General features: G+C 37.0%; 1 protein-coding gene across 1 annotated transcript; it reads left to right on the top strand.

Annotated features, from left to right (window-relative positions):
• Positions 1–952: 952 nt before the first annotated feature.
• LOC110106553 (F-box/LRR-repeat protein At3g26922) lies at positions 953–9,677 on the top strand. The gene is made up of 3 exons (XM_020836490.2): positions 953–1,918; positions 8,859–9,020; positions 9,108–9,677. The coding sequence occupies exons 1-3, from the start codon at positions 971–973 to the stop codon at positions 9,498–9,500; spliced, it is 1,503 nt and encodes a 500-aa protein (XP_020692149.1). The 5' UTR covers positions 953–970; the 3' UTR covers positions 9,501–9,677.
• The last annotated feature ends 3,760 nt before the right edge of the window (positions 9,678–13,437 follow it).

Raw genomic sequence — 13,437 nt, 5'->3', positions numbered from 1 at the left:
GGTATTGCTTTGCAAAAATGAGAAATACCGCTCTGTGAAGACCAATATCATGCAAATACCGAGTTGTACCGAGTTTTTCTACAACTCGGTACAACTCGGTACAACTCAGTATTTGCTCAGGATTTGCTCGGTATTGCTAGGGATTTGCTCGGTATTGCTAGAAAAAACTAGGTACAACTTGGTATTTGCTCGGTATTGTTAGAATTTGCTCGGTATTGCTTGGTATTGGTTATTGCCGAGCAAAATCGATCAATACCTAGCAATATCTAGTAATACCGAGCAATACTGAGCAATCTTGGATCCGCTCCGGATCGAATTGTCGGGACACGCGATAAATAATGAAAATGCGTGACACGTTAGTGGCGGCCGAACATAGAGTTGCCTATGTTCACCGGACCAAATAAAAGTTCGGTAAACGGACCACGGCATTCACGTGAAAGGTTTTGTGCATCCAGTTGCTGCGATTGGGAAGTGGTAAGATTTCCTTAATGCCCATTCCTTCTTTATTCTCATCCGTCCCCGGACTCCCAAGAGTTGAAATCAGTTTCGTCGCTTTCATTTTTTTATTCAACCAACACGAATTATGCATTTCTTTCTTGGATTTACCCCAATGCTCATCCATCAGAGAGAGGTGGCCATGGCAATAGCCATCCTTTCTGTTCTAAATTCATCAATTTTGTTGCGGCATTTTGCTTGATGTCTCTTTCTGGGTTGAGCACATCTTATAGCCTAGGGCATTGTTATAGAATGGAGGGGCATGCTCAGAAGCAGAGGCTGTTTCATGGTGAGGATCAGGTGAACGGGGAAGATAGGATCAGTGCGTTGCCAGATTCCCTAATCCATCATATTCTCTCGTTCTTGCCTGCCGATGAGATCATGAAGACCAGTTTGTTGTCGCAGAGGTGGAAGGATTTATGGACTTCAGTCCACAGCCTGGACTTCAGCTTATAGCCTAGGGCATTGTTATAGAATGGAGGGGCATGCTCAGAAGCAGAGGCTGTTTCATGGTGAGGATCAGGTGAACGGGGAAGATAGGATCAGTGCGTTGCCAGATTCCCTAATCCATCATATTCTCTCGTTCTTGCCTGCCGATGAGATCATGAAGACCAGTTTGTTGTCGCAGAGGTGGAAGGATTTATGGACTTCAGTCCACAGCCTGGACTTCAGTGTGGCTATTTCGATGGAAGAAGAATATTTCATGTTTCGATTTTTGTGCAAATATCTGACGAACTACAAGGGTTCTAAATTGTTCAAGTTTCGTGCTAATTTCTACTATAAGGAGGCGAAAGATTTGTTTGTTGATTTCTTGCTCTTTTTTGTAAAGATGCATAGCATTGAAGAGCTGGATTTGCACCTATCGGCTAGGTTTTGGGATTATTTTAATGGAAGGAATTTGAAGAATTATACTGTTAAATTACAAAGCTGTCTTTTTGACTGCCGGGAGTTGAGGGTTTTGCGGCTGTCATGCTTTGATTTGAAGGAGCACGCCTGTATCCGTTTTAGATATCTTAAAGTGCTTGACTTGAGATTAGCAAATTTTGAATATTTGGATACCTCTGGTTGTCCACTTCTTGAAGATCTGAGGTTGGTAGATTGCAATTTTATGAGTACGTTGAACTTGCATGCTCCAAATACAAAGCTCAGGAATCTGAAGATAGTTGATTCCAATACAGAATGGGGTGAAGGAGGTCGCATAATTCGTGCTCCTCATGTCCTCTTTATTGACATCACGGGTGACTTACGGCCGAGTTATGATATGAAGGATTTATCATCAGTAATTCGTGTCAGGCTTGATTTTTCTGAAATGCTAGATATTATTCAGTCTCCTGAGAGTTATGATGCATTTATGATGCTGATGAATCTCATTGTAAATGTTAGTCATGCAAAAACTCTGAAGCTCTGTAGGTCTTGCATTACGGTATGTGTATTTATATACAAAAAGGTTATGCTTTTACTTGAAATGCGTTGTTATTGTTCTGTCCAAATAGGATAGTAGAGATATATGTAATGGCTTTACAATTTGAATCGTAACTTAGAACTTCAGACAGATCCCTTTTATATTATTTCTTCACGACTGTAAGTTTCTTCATTATGGGAATAATTAATTTTTTTCTTCCATAGAATTAAAAAGTAATGTCCATTTGGGATAGCTGAAGTTTTTCGTAAAATTAATTGTGAAATTTTTATGGGAGAAACAAAGTTTTTAAAAGGTGATGCGGGTATCATGTACTTAATCACACCAGAAAATTTTAGACGTCAGTTTTCTTACTTGTATCATACTCTAGTAGGCATGATTGTGGAAAAATTCTTCTCACCATAAAATTTTATGAAAAGTAGCAATAAGTTATAGCCAAACAAAATTGTAGCAACAACTTGTCAAATTATGAAGAAGTTGTTCTAAACACACCAATATAAATAATGACTATTTTACAATTTTACGGTTTGCCTTTCATACAACAACAACAACAACAATAAGCCTTTATCCCATTATTTGGGGTCAACTACATGAATCCTTTTTCTCCATTGTGTCATGTTAAGAGTCAAATTCTCAACTAAATCTAATAAAGAAAGGTCATTTATAATATTTTCTAATCAAGTCTTTTTAAGTCTACCTCTACCTTTCTTAATATAAGTCAGATATAATACATCTACTTTCCTTATTGTGTAATCCAAAGGTTGCCGTTTATGTGACCAAATGATCTAAAGCGACTCTCTCTAATCTTATCTTCCATTGGAGCTACTCCAACATTTTCATGTATATGCTCATTTCGTATACTGTCTTTAAGAGTAAAACCACTCATCCACCTGAGCATTCTCATCTCTGCAACACTTAACTTAATATTATGCTTCTCTTTTAATGACCAACATTATGCACCATAAAGCATTGCAGGTCTCACTACCATCTTATAGAATTTTCCCTTAATTTTGAGAGGAACTTATCTATCACATAACAAGTCCGATGCATTCCTCCACTTCAACCATCCAAGTTGAATTCTACTAATAATGTCCACATCTATTTCACCATCACTTTGAACAATAGACTCAAAATATCTAAAATGTATGCTTTTATTAATGTCTTGATCGCCCAAAGTCACAATCCCCCCACTAGATCTATTATTACTAAAATTACACTATATATATATAGTTTTAGATCTACTCAAACGAAAGCCTTTAGACTTTAAGGTTGACCTCCATAATTTAAGTTTACCTTCAACTCGCTCTCTAGTCTTATCAACAAGAAGAATATCATCAGCAAAAAGCATACATCAGGGTATAACCTCTTGCAAATGTTTAGTGAGACATCCATGACTAAAGCAAAAAGATACGGGTTTAAGACTGATCCTTTATGTAAATCAACTGGGAAAATACCTGGTCAAACCACCTTGTGTTTGAACACAAGTAATAGCTCATACATACATATCCTTAATAACTTGAATATAAGCATTATTAATCCCTTTCTTATGTAGAACTCTCTATATCACTTCTCTTGGAATTTTATCATATGCTTTCTCTAAATCAATAAAAATCATATGTAGATCCTCCTTATTCTCTTTGTACTTCTCCATCAAACCTCTCAATAAATGTATAACTTCCATTATAGACCTAACTGGCATGAATCCAAATTGATTTGAGAAAAATTAGTGTCACACCGCAACTTATACTCTATAACTCTCTCCCATAGTTTTAAAGTATGACACATTAACTTAATTCATCTATAATTCGCACAATCTTGCGCATAACCTTTATTCTTAAAAATAGGAATTAACACACTAATTCTTCACTCATTTGTCATCTTTTTAGTCTTCAAAATAATATTAAAAAGTTTATTAAGCCATGAAATTCCTTCGTATCCTGAGCATTTCCACACTTCTATTGGAATATCATCAGGTCCAACAGCTTTTCTACTCTTCATTTTCTTTAAAGCATTTTTAACTTCGGTTTTACTAATACGCCAATAAAAATAAAAAATTTTATTTTCATTTAGGGTGCTAAGGTCATTAAAGTCAATTGCATTCTCATAATCTTCATTGAAAAGTTTTGCAAAATATCTCAGCCACATTTGTTGAATATCCTCCTCTAATAAAAGCACTTTTTGATCTTCATACTTAATGTACATCACTTGAACTAAATTCTTACTATTTCTATCTCTTTGTTTAGGTAACTTATACATATATCTTTTGCCCTCCTTAGTATCTAATATATTATGAACAATTTTCATCTTGAATGTTTTCTGCTTCGGAGCAAGAACAATGCGGACTTATATTCTTTGGGATTCGTTTGGGACAGTTGTAACTTTATGTAAAAGTAGCTATAGAATTATTTTGAGAAAACTAGATTTTTTTAAAGTTATTGTAATTATTATAGACTTTTTTTCATTTTAAAAAATTTGGATATCTATTTTCTTACAGCTACCATACTTTAGTAAATATGATTATAAAAAGTTATTTATTACAATAAAAAATTCTTAAAAATAGCAAAAAGATTTTAACCAAATAATAATATGACTATTTTATAATTATAATGTGTACTATTTATTTAGATACCTACATATGTGTTAAAGAGACTAGTAGGTTGGATCTAATATTGTTTGTTTAAAGCTATCAATAGTTTACTAGATGGATGACTCTACCATGAAGATCGAAAGGGTGGTAAAGAAACTAGATCTCAACGCGTCTCTTAGTGAATTGATATACAAAAAACCCGGTTGAACCCCTCTAGATGAAAAAGGTGAGTCAAATTGAGCTACATGGAAACAACTTAAATAAAGAAATTTGAAGAGAATCCTAGAGAGATTATGTGAGCTTTTATGTCAAATATAATATTATGGATTTTTCAATAAGATTAGTAGGCTTGATCTCAACTCTGACTTCCCTACCCTATTTATAGGCTAGGATCAAAGTCAGCGTTATTGAATTGGTTACATAATACAATTTGATAATCATAATATAAACTAAATTTGGTATAGCCAAATGTGTGGTAGCCAAGCCAAACTTTTACTCTATGGTTAACCATGAGTGAATTTCATATTGAGGGAAAGCACCCTTAGTAAGTTCTCCTGCAAGAACCCTAGTTGGTTGATGAGCACTATGTGCGAGTTGTTGTGTTGAGAGTTCATTGGGCAAATTTCCTTGATGAAAGTGCAATCATATGAATCTCTTTTTCAAGTTTAATAGCTTAGCACTAAAGGCTGAGTTAGAGTTATCTCTCGAGCTATTTGATGGGATTTTGTTCTAATCTACGAAAGGCTTTCTTTGACCTCAAGCATAGCAAATTATGAGTTGTAGGAGGTTTAATCTAGTTCATGGAAAACTGTTGCGTCCTGGAATATTCGCGGCGGTAGAGAAATATATGGTTTAACGTCTTAGCATTGTACGAAGATCCAGCTCACAAGCAGATAAGAGAGGGGGTGAAACATTTATAAGAGACACCAGAGTTTTTACGTGGAAAACCCCTGAAAAGGGGGAAAAACCACGGGGCCTGGCCCAGTTTGAATGAATCCACTAGTATTTGTAGTCAGTACAAATGAGGCTCTTCCTTGGGAGAAGGCCTTGGATTGATGTAGCAAATGTACATCATACAAATTGCATTACATAGTAGGAATTACATATACATGTTTGTCTGGTCGGAAGGACCGTAGTCGGCAGGAGATCGAGGTCAGAAAGACCGTTGTTTGTTGATGGAGGTCGGAAGGACCATAGTAGGCGACGAAGACCTGAAGGACCGTAGTCGGTAGGAGACTGAGGTCTGAAAGACCGTTGTCTGGTGATGGAGGTCAGATGGACCGTAGTAGGCGATAGAGGTCAGAAGGACCGTTGTAGTAAGGCGGTACTTTGGTAGAACTCTGGACGTCAGGTAGTGGCCCAGCAAAAGTCCAGGCCTCAGGTGGTGTTCCGACAAAGCAACGGCGTCAGGTGGTAGTCTAGCGGAGGAGAGGGCCTTTGCCAAGGTGAGGGCCTCTGGCGAAGGTGAGGGCCTCAGATGAAGACGTCAGTCCTGAAAGTTGGGCCTTGAGCAGAACGTTGGGCCTGAATGTCAGGCCTTCAGTAGCACGTCGGGCCTGAACGTCGGGCATGAACGTCGGGCCTTGAGATGGTGGTGCGGCGAAACTCCGGCGGTGGTCCGGCGAGGCTCCGGCGGTGATCCGGCGAGGCTTCTGCAGCGGTCCGGTGGAGGTCCGGCGGTGCTTCTACGGTGGTCCGGCGGTGGTCCGGCGGCCGTCGAGGAGGAGCTTCCTCCTTCCGGGATAGCACATGAAGTTTCAACTATTCAATAGAAGGAATGATATGATTAGCTTCTTCAGTGTTTTGTCTTTGAACTTATATATCATCTTCAATAAATATCATAGCTTTTAATTCAGGCTCATTAAGTGAAAGATTAGTAATTTCTAATATTATCATATCATCAAGAGACTCAAATCCATCTCGGAAATGAGAGAGCTTTGCTCACAGTCGCGGAAGTAAATACGATGTTTGTTTTTCAACGGACACGTGTATCGGATACGCGTGTCCTTTTAAGATTAAATAGTATTTTAATTGGATACGTCTTTGGCGTATCCGACACGTATTGGTGGAGTATCGGAGGTGTATCCGTGTATCGGTGTATCGGATACAGCACGCCTTCATAAATAGGTGTATCGATGCAACATAGCCGTTTGGTAACTCAAATAGTGGTTTGAACCTTCCTACAGCGCTTCGGATCCATGATTTGGACCCATTTGGGTTCGGATTCGGTCGAACTTGGTGTCGTTGGGTTCGTATTTCCGAGACGCTCAGTTTGACTATAAGCTCGCTGAAATCGGAGTTCGGATGCTCCCGAAATTAAATTTTGAAGTTTCCAACTAGCTTTCTGCCTCGAGATTCGTGCCCGATCAAGATAATTTTTGAATGACGTATCATGTTCTAATCTACGAAAGGCTTTCTTTGACCTCAAGCATGGCAAATTCTGAGTTGTAGGAGGTTTAATCTAGTTCAAATCTAGTTCACATTTAACACTTTTTTATATTTGATTTAGGTTCTCATTAGGACTAGATTAATAAATATGGATGTACAATAAGTATTCATACATATGTGCATTTATGTTCGTCATTTGTGAAAAGTAGTATGACAATATAGAGATTCTGATAGGATTTGGTTCTAAGCAACAAAAGACTTTCTTTGACCTCAAGCCTGACAAAATTTGAATTGTATGAGGTTCAAGCTGATACGCAGTCTACAACTTATACGTGATTCTGGTTCTTATAATAACTTGATTGATATGGCCCAGAAAAATATGGTATACAATAAGTATTCATATATATGTGCATATATATACACCATATATGAAATGTAGCATGGCAATATAGAGATTTTGATATCTTATTATTGTAAAACATCTTTTATTTTTTCCAGTCAAAATGAGACTTTCATGAATAAAGCTTCATGAGCTAGAATGTTGAGATCCGCATGCTTCTAAATGAAGTGCATTTATGTTTTTTTTTTCTAATAATGTTACATCATATACATATAATTACATGTTCCTTAAAGAAAAGCCTAGCTATATGGCATCTAGTGGTGTAGAATTGTTGCGTTGAGCTCTAACTATACAGTTACAACCTATGATGCACCGACACTTCTCCTCAAAGAGGCGTGCAGTGTCCGACACGACACTCGTCCGACACTCCTCCGACATGTGTTGTTGGACACGCCGAAAACGTGTCCGATTAAAAAAATATTAAAAATAAATTGGACACGCGTGTTCGACACGCGTATTTTAAATATTTTATAATTTTTTAAAACATATAATTTCTTATATTTTGCAAGATTTAAACTAAATTTCTTATTTCATATCCACAACATCAAATCAACGACTACATTTAATACCCATTCATCAAATATTTTTATTTTCATTTCTCTTTGACAGTGAAGGTATTTTCATCTCCTCTCTTTTTGCACAATTACAAATCTTTCTCTTGTTGAACCAGAGTTGAAAGTAGTGATATTCAATGATGATGATATTGAAGGCCAAAAACAAACCTCTAAAGCTAATCATAATAATTGAAGCTTGAATACTTGATGTTGTAGTAAGTGATTATTTGCTTATATTTTTGTGGTTGTACTAGATATTTTGTATTAAATATTTTATATTATAAACTAGACAAGTTATCATGTCATTCATTTATTATTGTTTGTCATTTTTAATATGATATTACATTAATATATATACACTATATTAAAAAATGTATTGCCGTGTCCGCGTCGTACCCGTGTCTTATATTTTCAAAAAAATGTGTCCCGTGTCCGTGTCGAGTCGTGTCCGTGTCGCCGTGTCCGTGTCCGTGCATCATAGGTTACAACTAAAGCACAAGCTCAGGCCAAGTGAGCTTGAGCTAGTTGTTGAGTTGGCTTATAAACTCAGGAATCAAGAAGATGAAGGAGAATTTGGGGAACTGGTGTGTAGGATCTATGGAAAGAATGGGAAATAATGGGAGAAACAAAAGGGAAGGTAGAATGTTTTGGGTTCTTTCTATAACTTTATATGCAAAACTTTTAAAATTTTAGAACTTTCAAACATACTTTCTATTATTTTCTTAACCAAACTTGCTGACAAGCCTGTGAGTCGAGCACAGGCCGGCTTTAGATTAGCTTGTTTTATTAATAAGGCCAACTAATAAGCAATTTGTTAAGCCAAACTTGAGCGTTCTCATCTCACTTGTCCTAGTGGTGCATATTTTCTTGTTTATTTATAATTAAGTGTTAACCTTCTCTAAACATTCTGTTATTTGTTCTCGAAAATAATGTGTCTCAAAGTCAATAAAATTAGTTAATTAATTCATGTTTCTGTTGTAACTAATTTTGGTTTTATTTTTGCCTTATATCTAGGTTTTAAGTTATGTGAAGGAACTGAAGTGGGATATTCCCCATTTTGCTACATCATGCCTTGAAGTGGAAAGCATATTCAATGAACGCGAGCTTGTAGGTCTGGCAAATATACTAGGCAGTGCTCCTTGTCTGGAATTTCTCACATTAAATATCGGTTATAAGGTTCGTATTAGATCATATTACGTAGGATTTTGTTATTGACTAAGCTTTTCCACTGTTTGTTTATTAACGTGACTGTTTTTCTTCTAGAGCTCATGGTGCAGCTGGAAGAAGTATAAAAACTACCCAAGAAGTGAAACTTGGGAGTTGGTTGAGATTGTTCTTCCGACTTTTTTATGTACAGTTAAAACTATTACAATAAATAATTTATTCAGAAACATACATATTTCTTATGGAATTGAATCGGCCAACACTGTGGATGAAATACTGGAAGTTATAGATGAAGAAATCAAGCTGGTGAAGTATTTACTGAAAATTTCTAATATGCTGAAGAAAATGGTAATCATAATCAGCCATGAAACTACATTGCTATACTCCACTTCAGATTTTCTCACAAGCATTACAAGGAAACTGTTACATCTCCCTAGGACGTCATTGAATGCTGAGATAAATGTTTCATATGGCAAACCCCAACAAGTTTAAATTGATTATGACGGTTGAACTTCTTGTTTCTCTTGTTTCTTGTACCGAAAAATAGGTTGGTAGCATCTACAAAGATTCTCATTGCTTTTTGGTTGGCCTTCGGATTTGTGGGTGAAGCACCCCTTCTCTTTCATAACAAGCTTGCTAACGTGTTGTTGGAACTTCGATTGGTCTAAATACTTGATCAGTTTTTTGTTTGGTGACATCTAAATTGAATTTAGCCAAGGGATCTGAAGTTCATTGTTCCTATGTTGATTTCTTCAATAGAAAGTTAACTGGCTTCTTGATTTCATGTTTCCATTTATGGGAAACTTTTGAAGAGCTTGATTGAAATGTTGTAGAATTTTATCTTTTTGTTGGAGTTGATGAAAACATAATTTGCTTTATAGCTAACTTTTTGGCTACAAACATCTGAGTTCATTCTATCATTGAAAGGAGCCTGCCAAATTCACTATAATCTCACAAGTTTCTTGACAAGTAAGCAACATCTGTTGACTTGGATATCTCCAGTAGTGTTTTATTTGAAGATTATACCTTGAGAAACTTGGAAGTCTGCACCGCAGTTCTTTTACGCACTAGATGCTTGCAAATTTCTTCCGGAATCATTATTATATTTTGTTCATGACAGGTTCGTTTTGTGGTTTATTTCTAGTTTGTCAGTATTGTTTCCCGTAATGATACGATTGTTGAAATGTTTGTCACGCAATAACTCTTCTGTTCTGGGGGCATCAAAACCATTTTTTGTTTCAAAGAAAAATATGCTTTTATGCTTTAAATTACTGAACTATTAAAAAAAAAGGTTGTTCTGCTTCAATTCTTGGTATTTATTTGAGAACTTGATAGGAAATACTCAAAGAGAAAGTGACTTTCCTTGGTTGAATTTGAATTTCAGCAAGGGACAAACCATAAAATAAGAAGAATTTGATGGAAATACTAACAAAAAAAGATTTTACTGAAAATAGATGAAAGAAAGATAGCAAGATACAATGGATGCTCAATTGGAGAGGAGGATTCGGCTCTCCCAAATCTCTAGATGCCACTAGAGGCCAAACAAATCTGAAGAATTCTCCAAATTTTAGAAAATGCCAGCTATGTCTAACCCTAGGTTTACAATCTTACTTAAAGCAGTTAAAAATATAGTACATTATCCAAACAACCCCCTTAATTTGAATTTTCCTCTAATTCTCCCCTTTAATTTTCTCTTCAATGCTCTTAAATGCTACTTGGCCCCACCCAATTAAATAGGCAGACGCCTATTCCACCTAAGCAAGCATAACTCTTCCGCCTCAGCAAGCTGAGCCTGTTCACTAAACAGGTCTAATAATTACCCCCCCCCCCCCCCCCCCCTCCCCCCCCCCCCTCCCCTATCACAAAGACCCACCTTGTGTACAAGGTAGAAAGACAACTCTCTCATCAACTTCCTCTTTATCACAAACGATGAGAATTTGAAGAGTTCGATTCTTACACATGTGCCCTGGTGTATACCTCTTCTCACGTCTAAAACACATCCCCTTCACATTTTTCTCCTATAGCTCTGTTTCTGGGAGTTGCTTGAATTTTTTTCTATGTCATCCTTCTACAGTATTTTTCTTCGTGGTGTCCCTAAGAGTACTCGGTGTCGGCTCCTTAGATGCCAAAAAGGTGGTGGTCATCCTGTATAAGCCTCCTGAGCTGTTGCCTCCAGTCCCTCTATACAGGTGTGTATGATCCTCCACTAACTGAGCTAGCTCCATAGTATCTCTGAAATCATAAGGCCTCATCATTCTAACTGCAACTCGTATCTCTGGTTTCATAAGGTTCCCTTCCAGTACAGTCTCCGGAAGCTGGTCAAGTGGGCTGGCTAGGTACTCAAACTACTAACAGTATTCCACCACCGTCCTCTCCTGAGTTAGGGTGAAGAACTGCTCATAGAAGTTCCCTCCCTTGCTGCTTAGAAAACATTCCAACAAGCAGTTCTTAGGCCTTGTTTTGGAATGCTTTCTTATTGTTTCTTAAAACAGATTTCTAGTACATTTAATTTTTGTAATAAAAAGTTGTTTTAAGAAGCAACAAGAAAGCTACCCCAAATGAGGCCTTAAACTCCTTCCAGGTCCGTATGGGCCGCCTCGTACCCCTCTACTTGTACTATGCTAAAGTTTTTCCTTCCAAGTACATCTCGGTTGTCATAAGTCTCTCCTCCCCCGCCAACTTATTTACGGTAAAGTACATTTCCACCTTGTAGATCCACCCATGCACATCATCTCTCTCAAAATAGACATCTTCAGCTTCCTCACACGGATCTCCTTCATTCTTTTCCTTCATAATTTCCCATTTCCCAAGGGGGTGTTTTCCGCCAAGTGTACCAATCTTCCATTCTACGCTCGTACCCAAATCTTTCATCAAATTCTCATATTCTTCTTTCAAATTCAGCACCCCTTGGATCATAATTAGCCCTTTACCTTTCAAATTCCGCCCCTCTCCTCTCAAATTTAGCACGCCGTTGTTCATGCCCGACCTCTTCACACCTCTCCTCATACCCTCTACCCGGCTTCTCCCTACAAATAGGTTTTAGGAGAGGCAGTCTCTCTTCTCCCTCCCGAATCTCCATCTCCTGATATTCCCTTCGCCTTATTAGATTAGGGCTTTTCCTACTTCCTTGGTTGCTGGAGGTTTCCCTTGCCTCTGACGATGCCGTTTTGGGTTGGCCCTCAAGCAACTTCTTCAACATCTCCTCTAGGATGAAAAAATTTCCATTCATCTTCTCGTAGATGACTGAAGTTTGACTTTTGAAATCTTAAAGTTAAGTGTGGAGATCTAAAATTTTAGATTTCAATTGTCTAATCTCCTCGTCTAACACTTCCACTTTTCTTCCTGTCGTAGGTACCCGAATTTAGGCTCCAATAAAAAAAAAAAGAAACAACTTTGATGTGAATTGACCTCCAATCAACAAAAACAACAAGATCAGAGAGAAAACACAACATAAATCAGCGAGGAAGACTTATATCTCAGCCCATAAAATCACTCTGATACCAATTTAATAGGAAATACTCCAAGAGAAAGTGAATTCCCTTGGCTAAATTTGAATTTTAGCAATATTGAAATCAGAAATTAAGAAGAATTTGGTGGAAATACTAACGAGAAAATATTTTACTGATATATGATGAAAGAAAAATAACAAGATACAATGGATCCTCAATTGGAGGAGGATTTGGCTGTCCTAAATCTTTAGATGCCGCTAGAACCAAACAAATCCAAAGAACTCTCCAAATTTTAGAAAACATCAGCTATCCCTAACCCTAGGTTTACAATCTTACTTACAACAATAAAAAAATAGTAAATTACCCAAACAACCCCCTTAATTTGAATTTCTCTCTAATTATCCCCTTTAATTTCTTCTTCAATGCTCTTAAATGTTGTTGGCCCCACCCAATTAAATAGGAAGATGCCTATTCGGCCTAAGCATGCAGAACTGTTCCGCCTCAACAGGCGAAGCCTGTCCGCTAGACAGGTCTAACAATATTGATGGATCAGCCGATTTCATTGGGAGGAAATTAGAAAGTTTCCTAATCAAGAGGGAGTTATTTAGGAAGATTTTTAATCAAAGGGGAATTGTTTAGGAATGTTTAAATTATAATTAGGAGGGAATTATTTATGATAAGAGGTATAATTTGAATTCAAAATTTAAGAAGGAATTATTTAAGAAAGATGAAGAGGAATTAAGGGGAGATTGTTTAGGAAAGTTTTAATTATAATTAGGAGGAATTAATTAGGGAAATAAATCTAATTTGAATTCAAATCTGAGAGGAAATTATTTTGGGAAAGAGGGCTGATTAGAGAGAGATTTATGAGAGCCTATTTAAGGCTAACAATAGGGTGATTTCAGGATTATGTTTTAGAGTTCGCTGAATTTAGTTTATTTTTAGGTTATTTGGGCTCTAGCCAGTGGCTAGGGTTTTGG

This window comes from Dendrobium catenatum, unplaced genomic scaffold, assembly GCF_001605985.2.
Source record: "Dendrobium catenatum unplaced genomic scaffold, ASM160598v2 fragScaff_scaffold_362, whole genome shotgun sequence".
Taxonomy (NCBI): Eukaryota; Viridiplantae; Streptophyta; class Magnoliopsida; order Asparagales; family Orchidaceae; genus Dendrobium; species Dendrobium catenatum.
The sequence above is the reverse complement of the archived record's forward strand: the minus strand, read 5'-3'. Positions and strand labels throughout refer to the sequence as shown.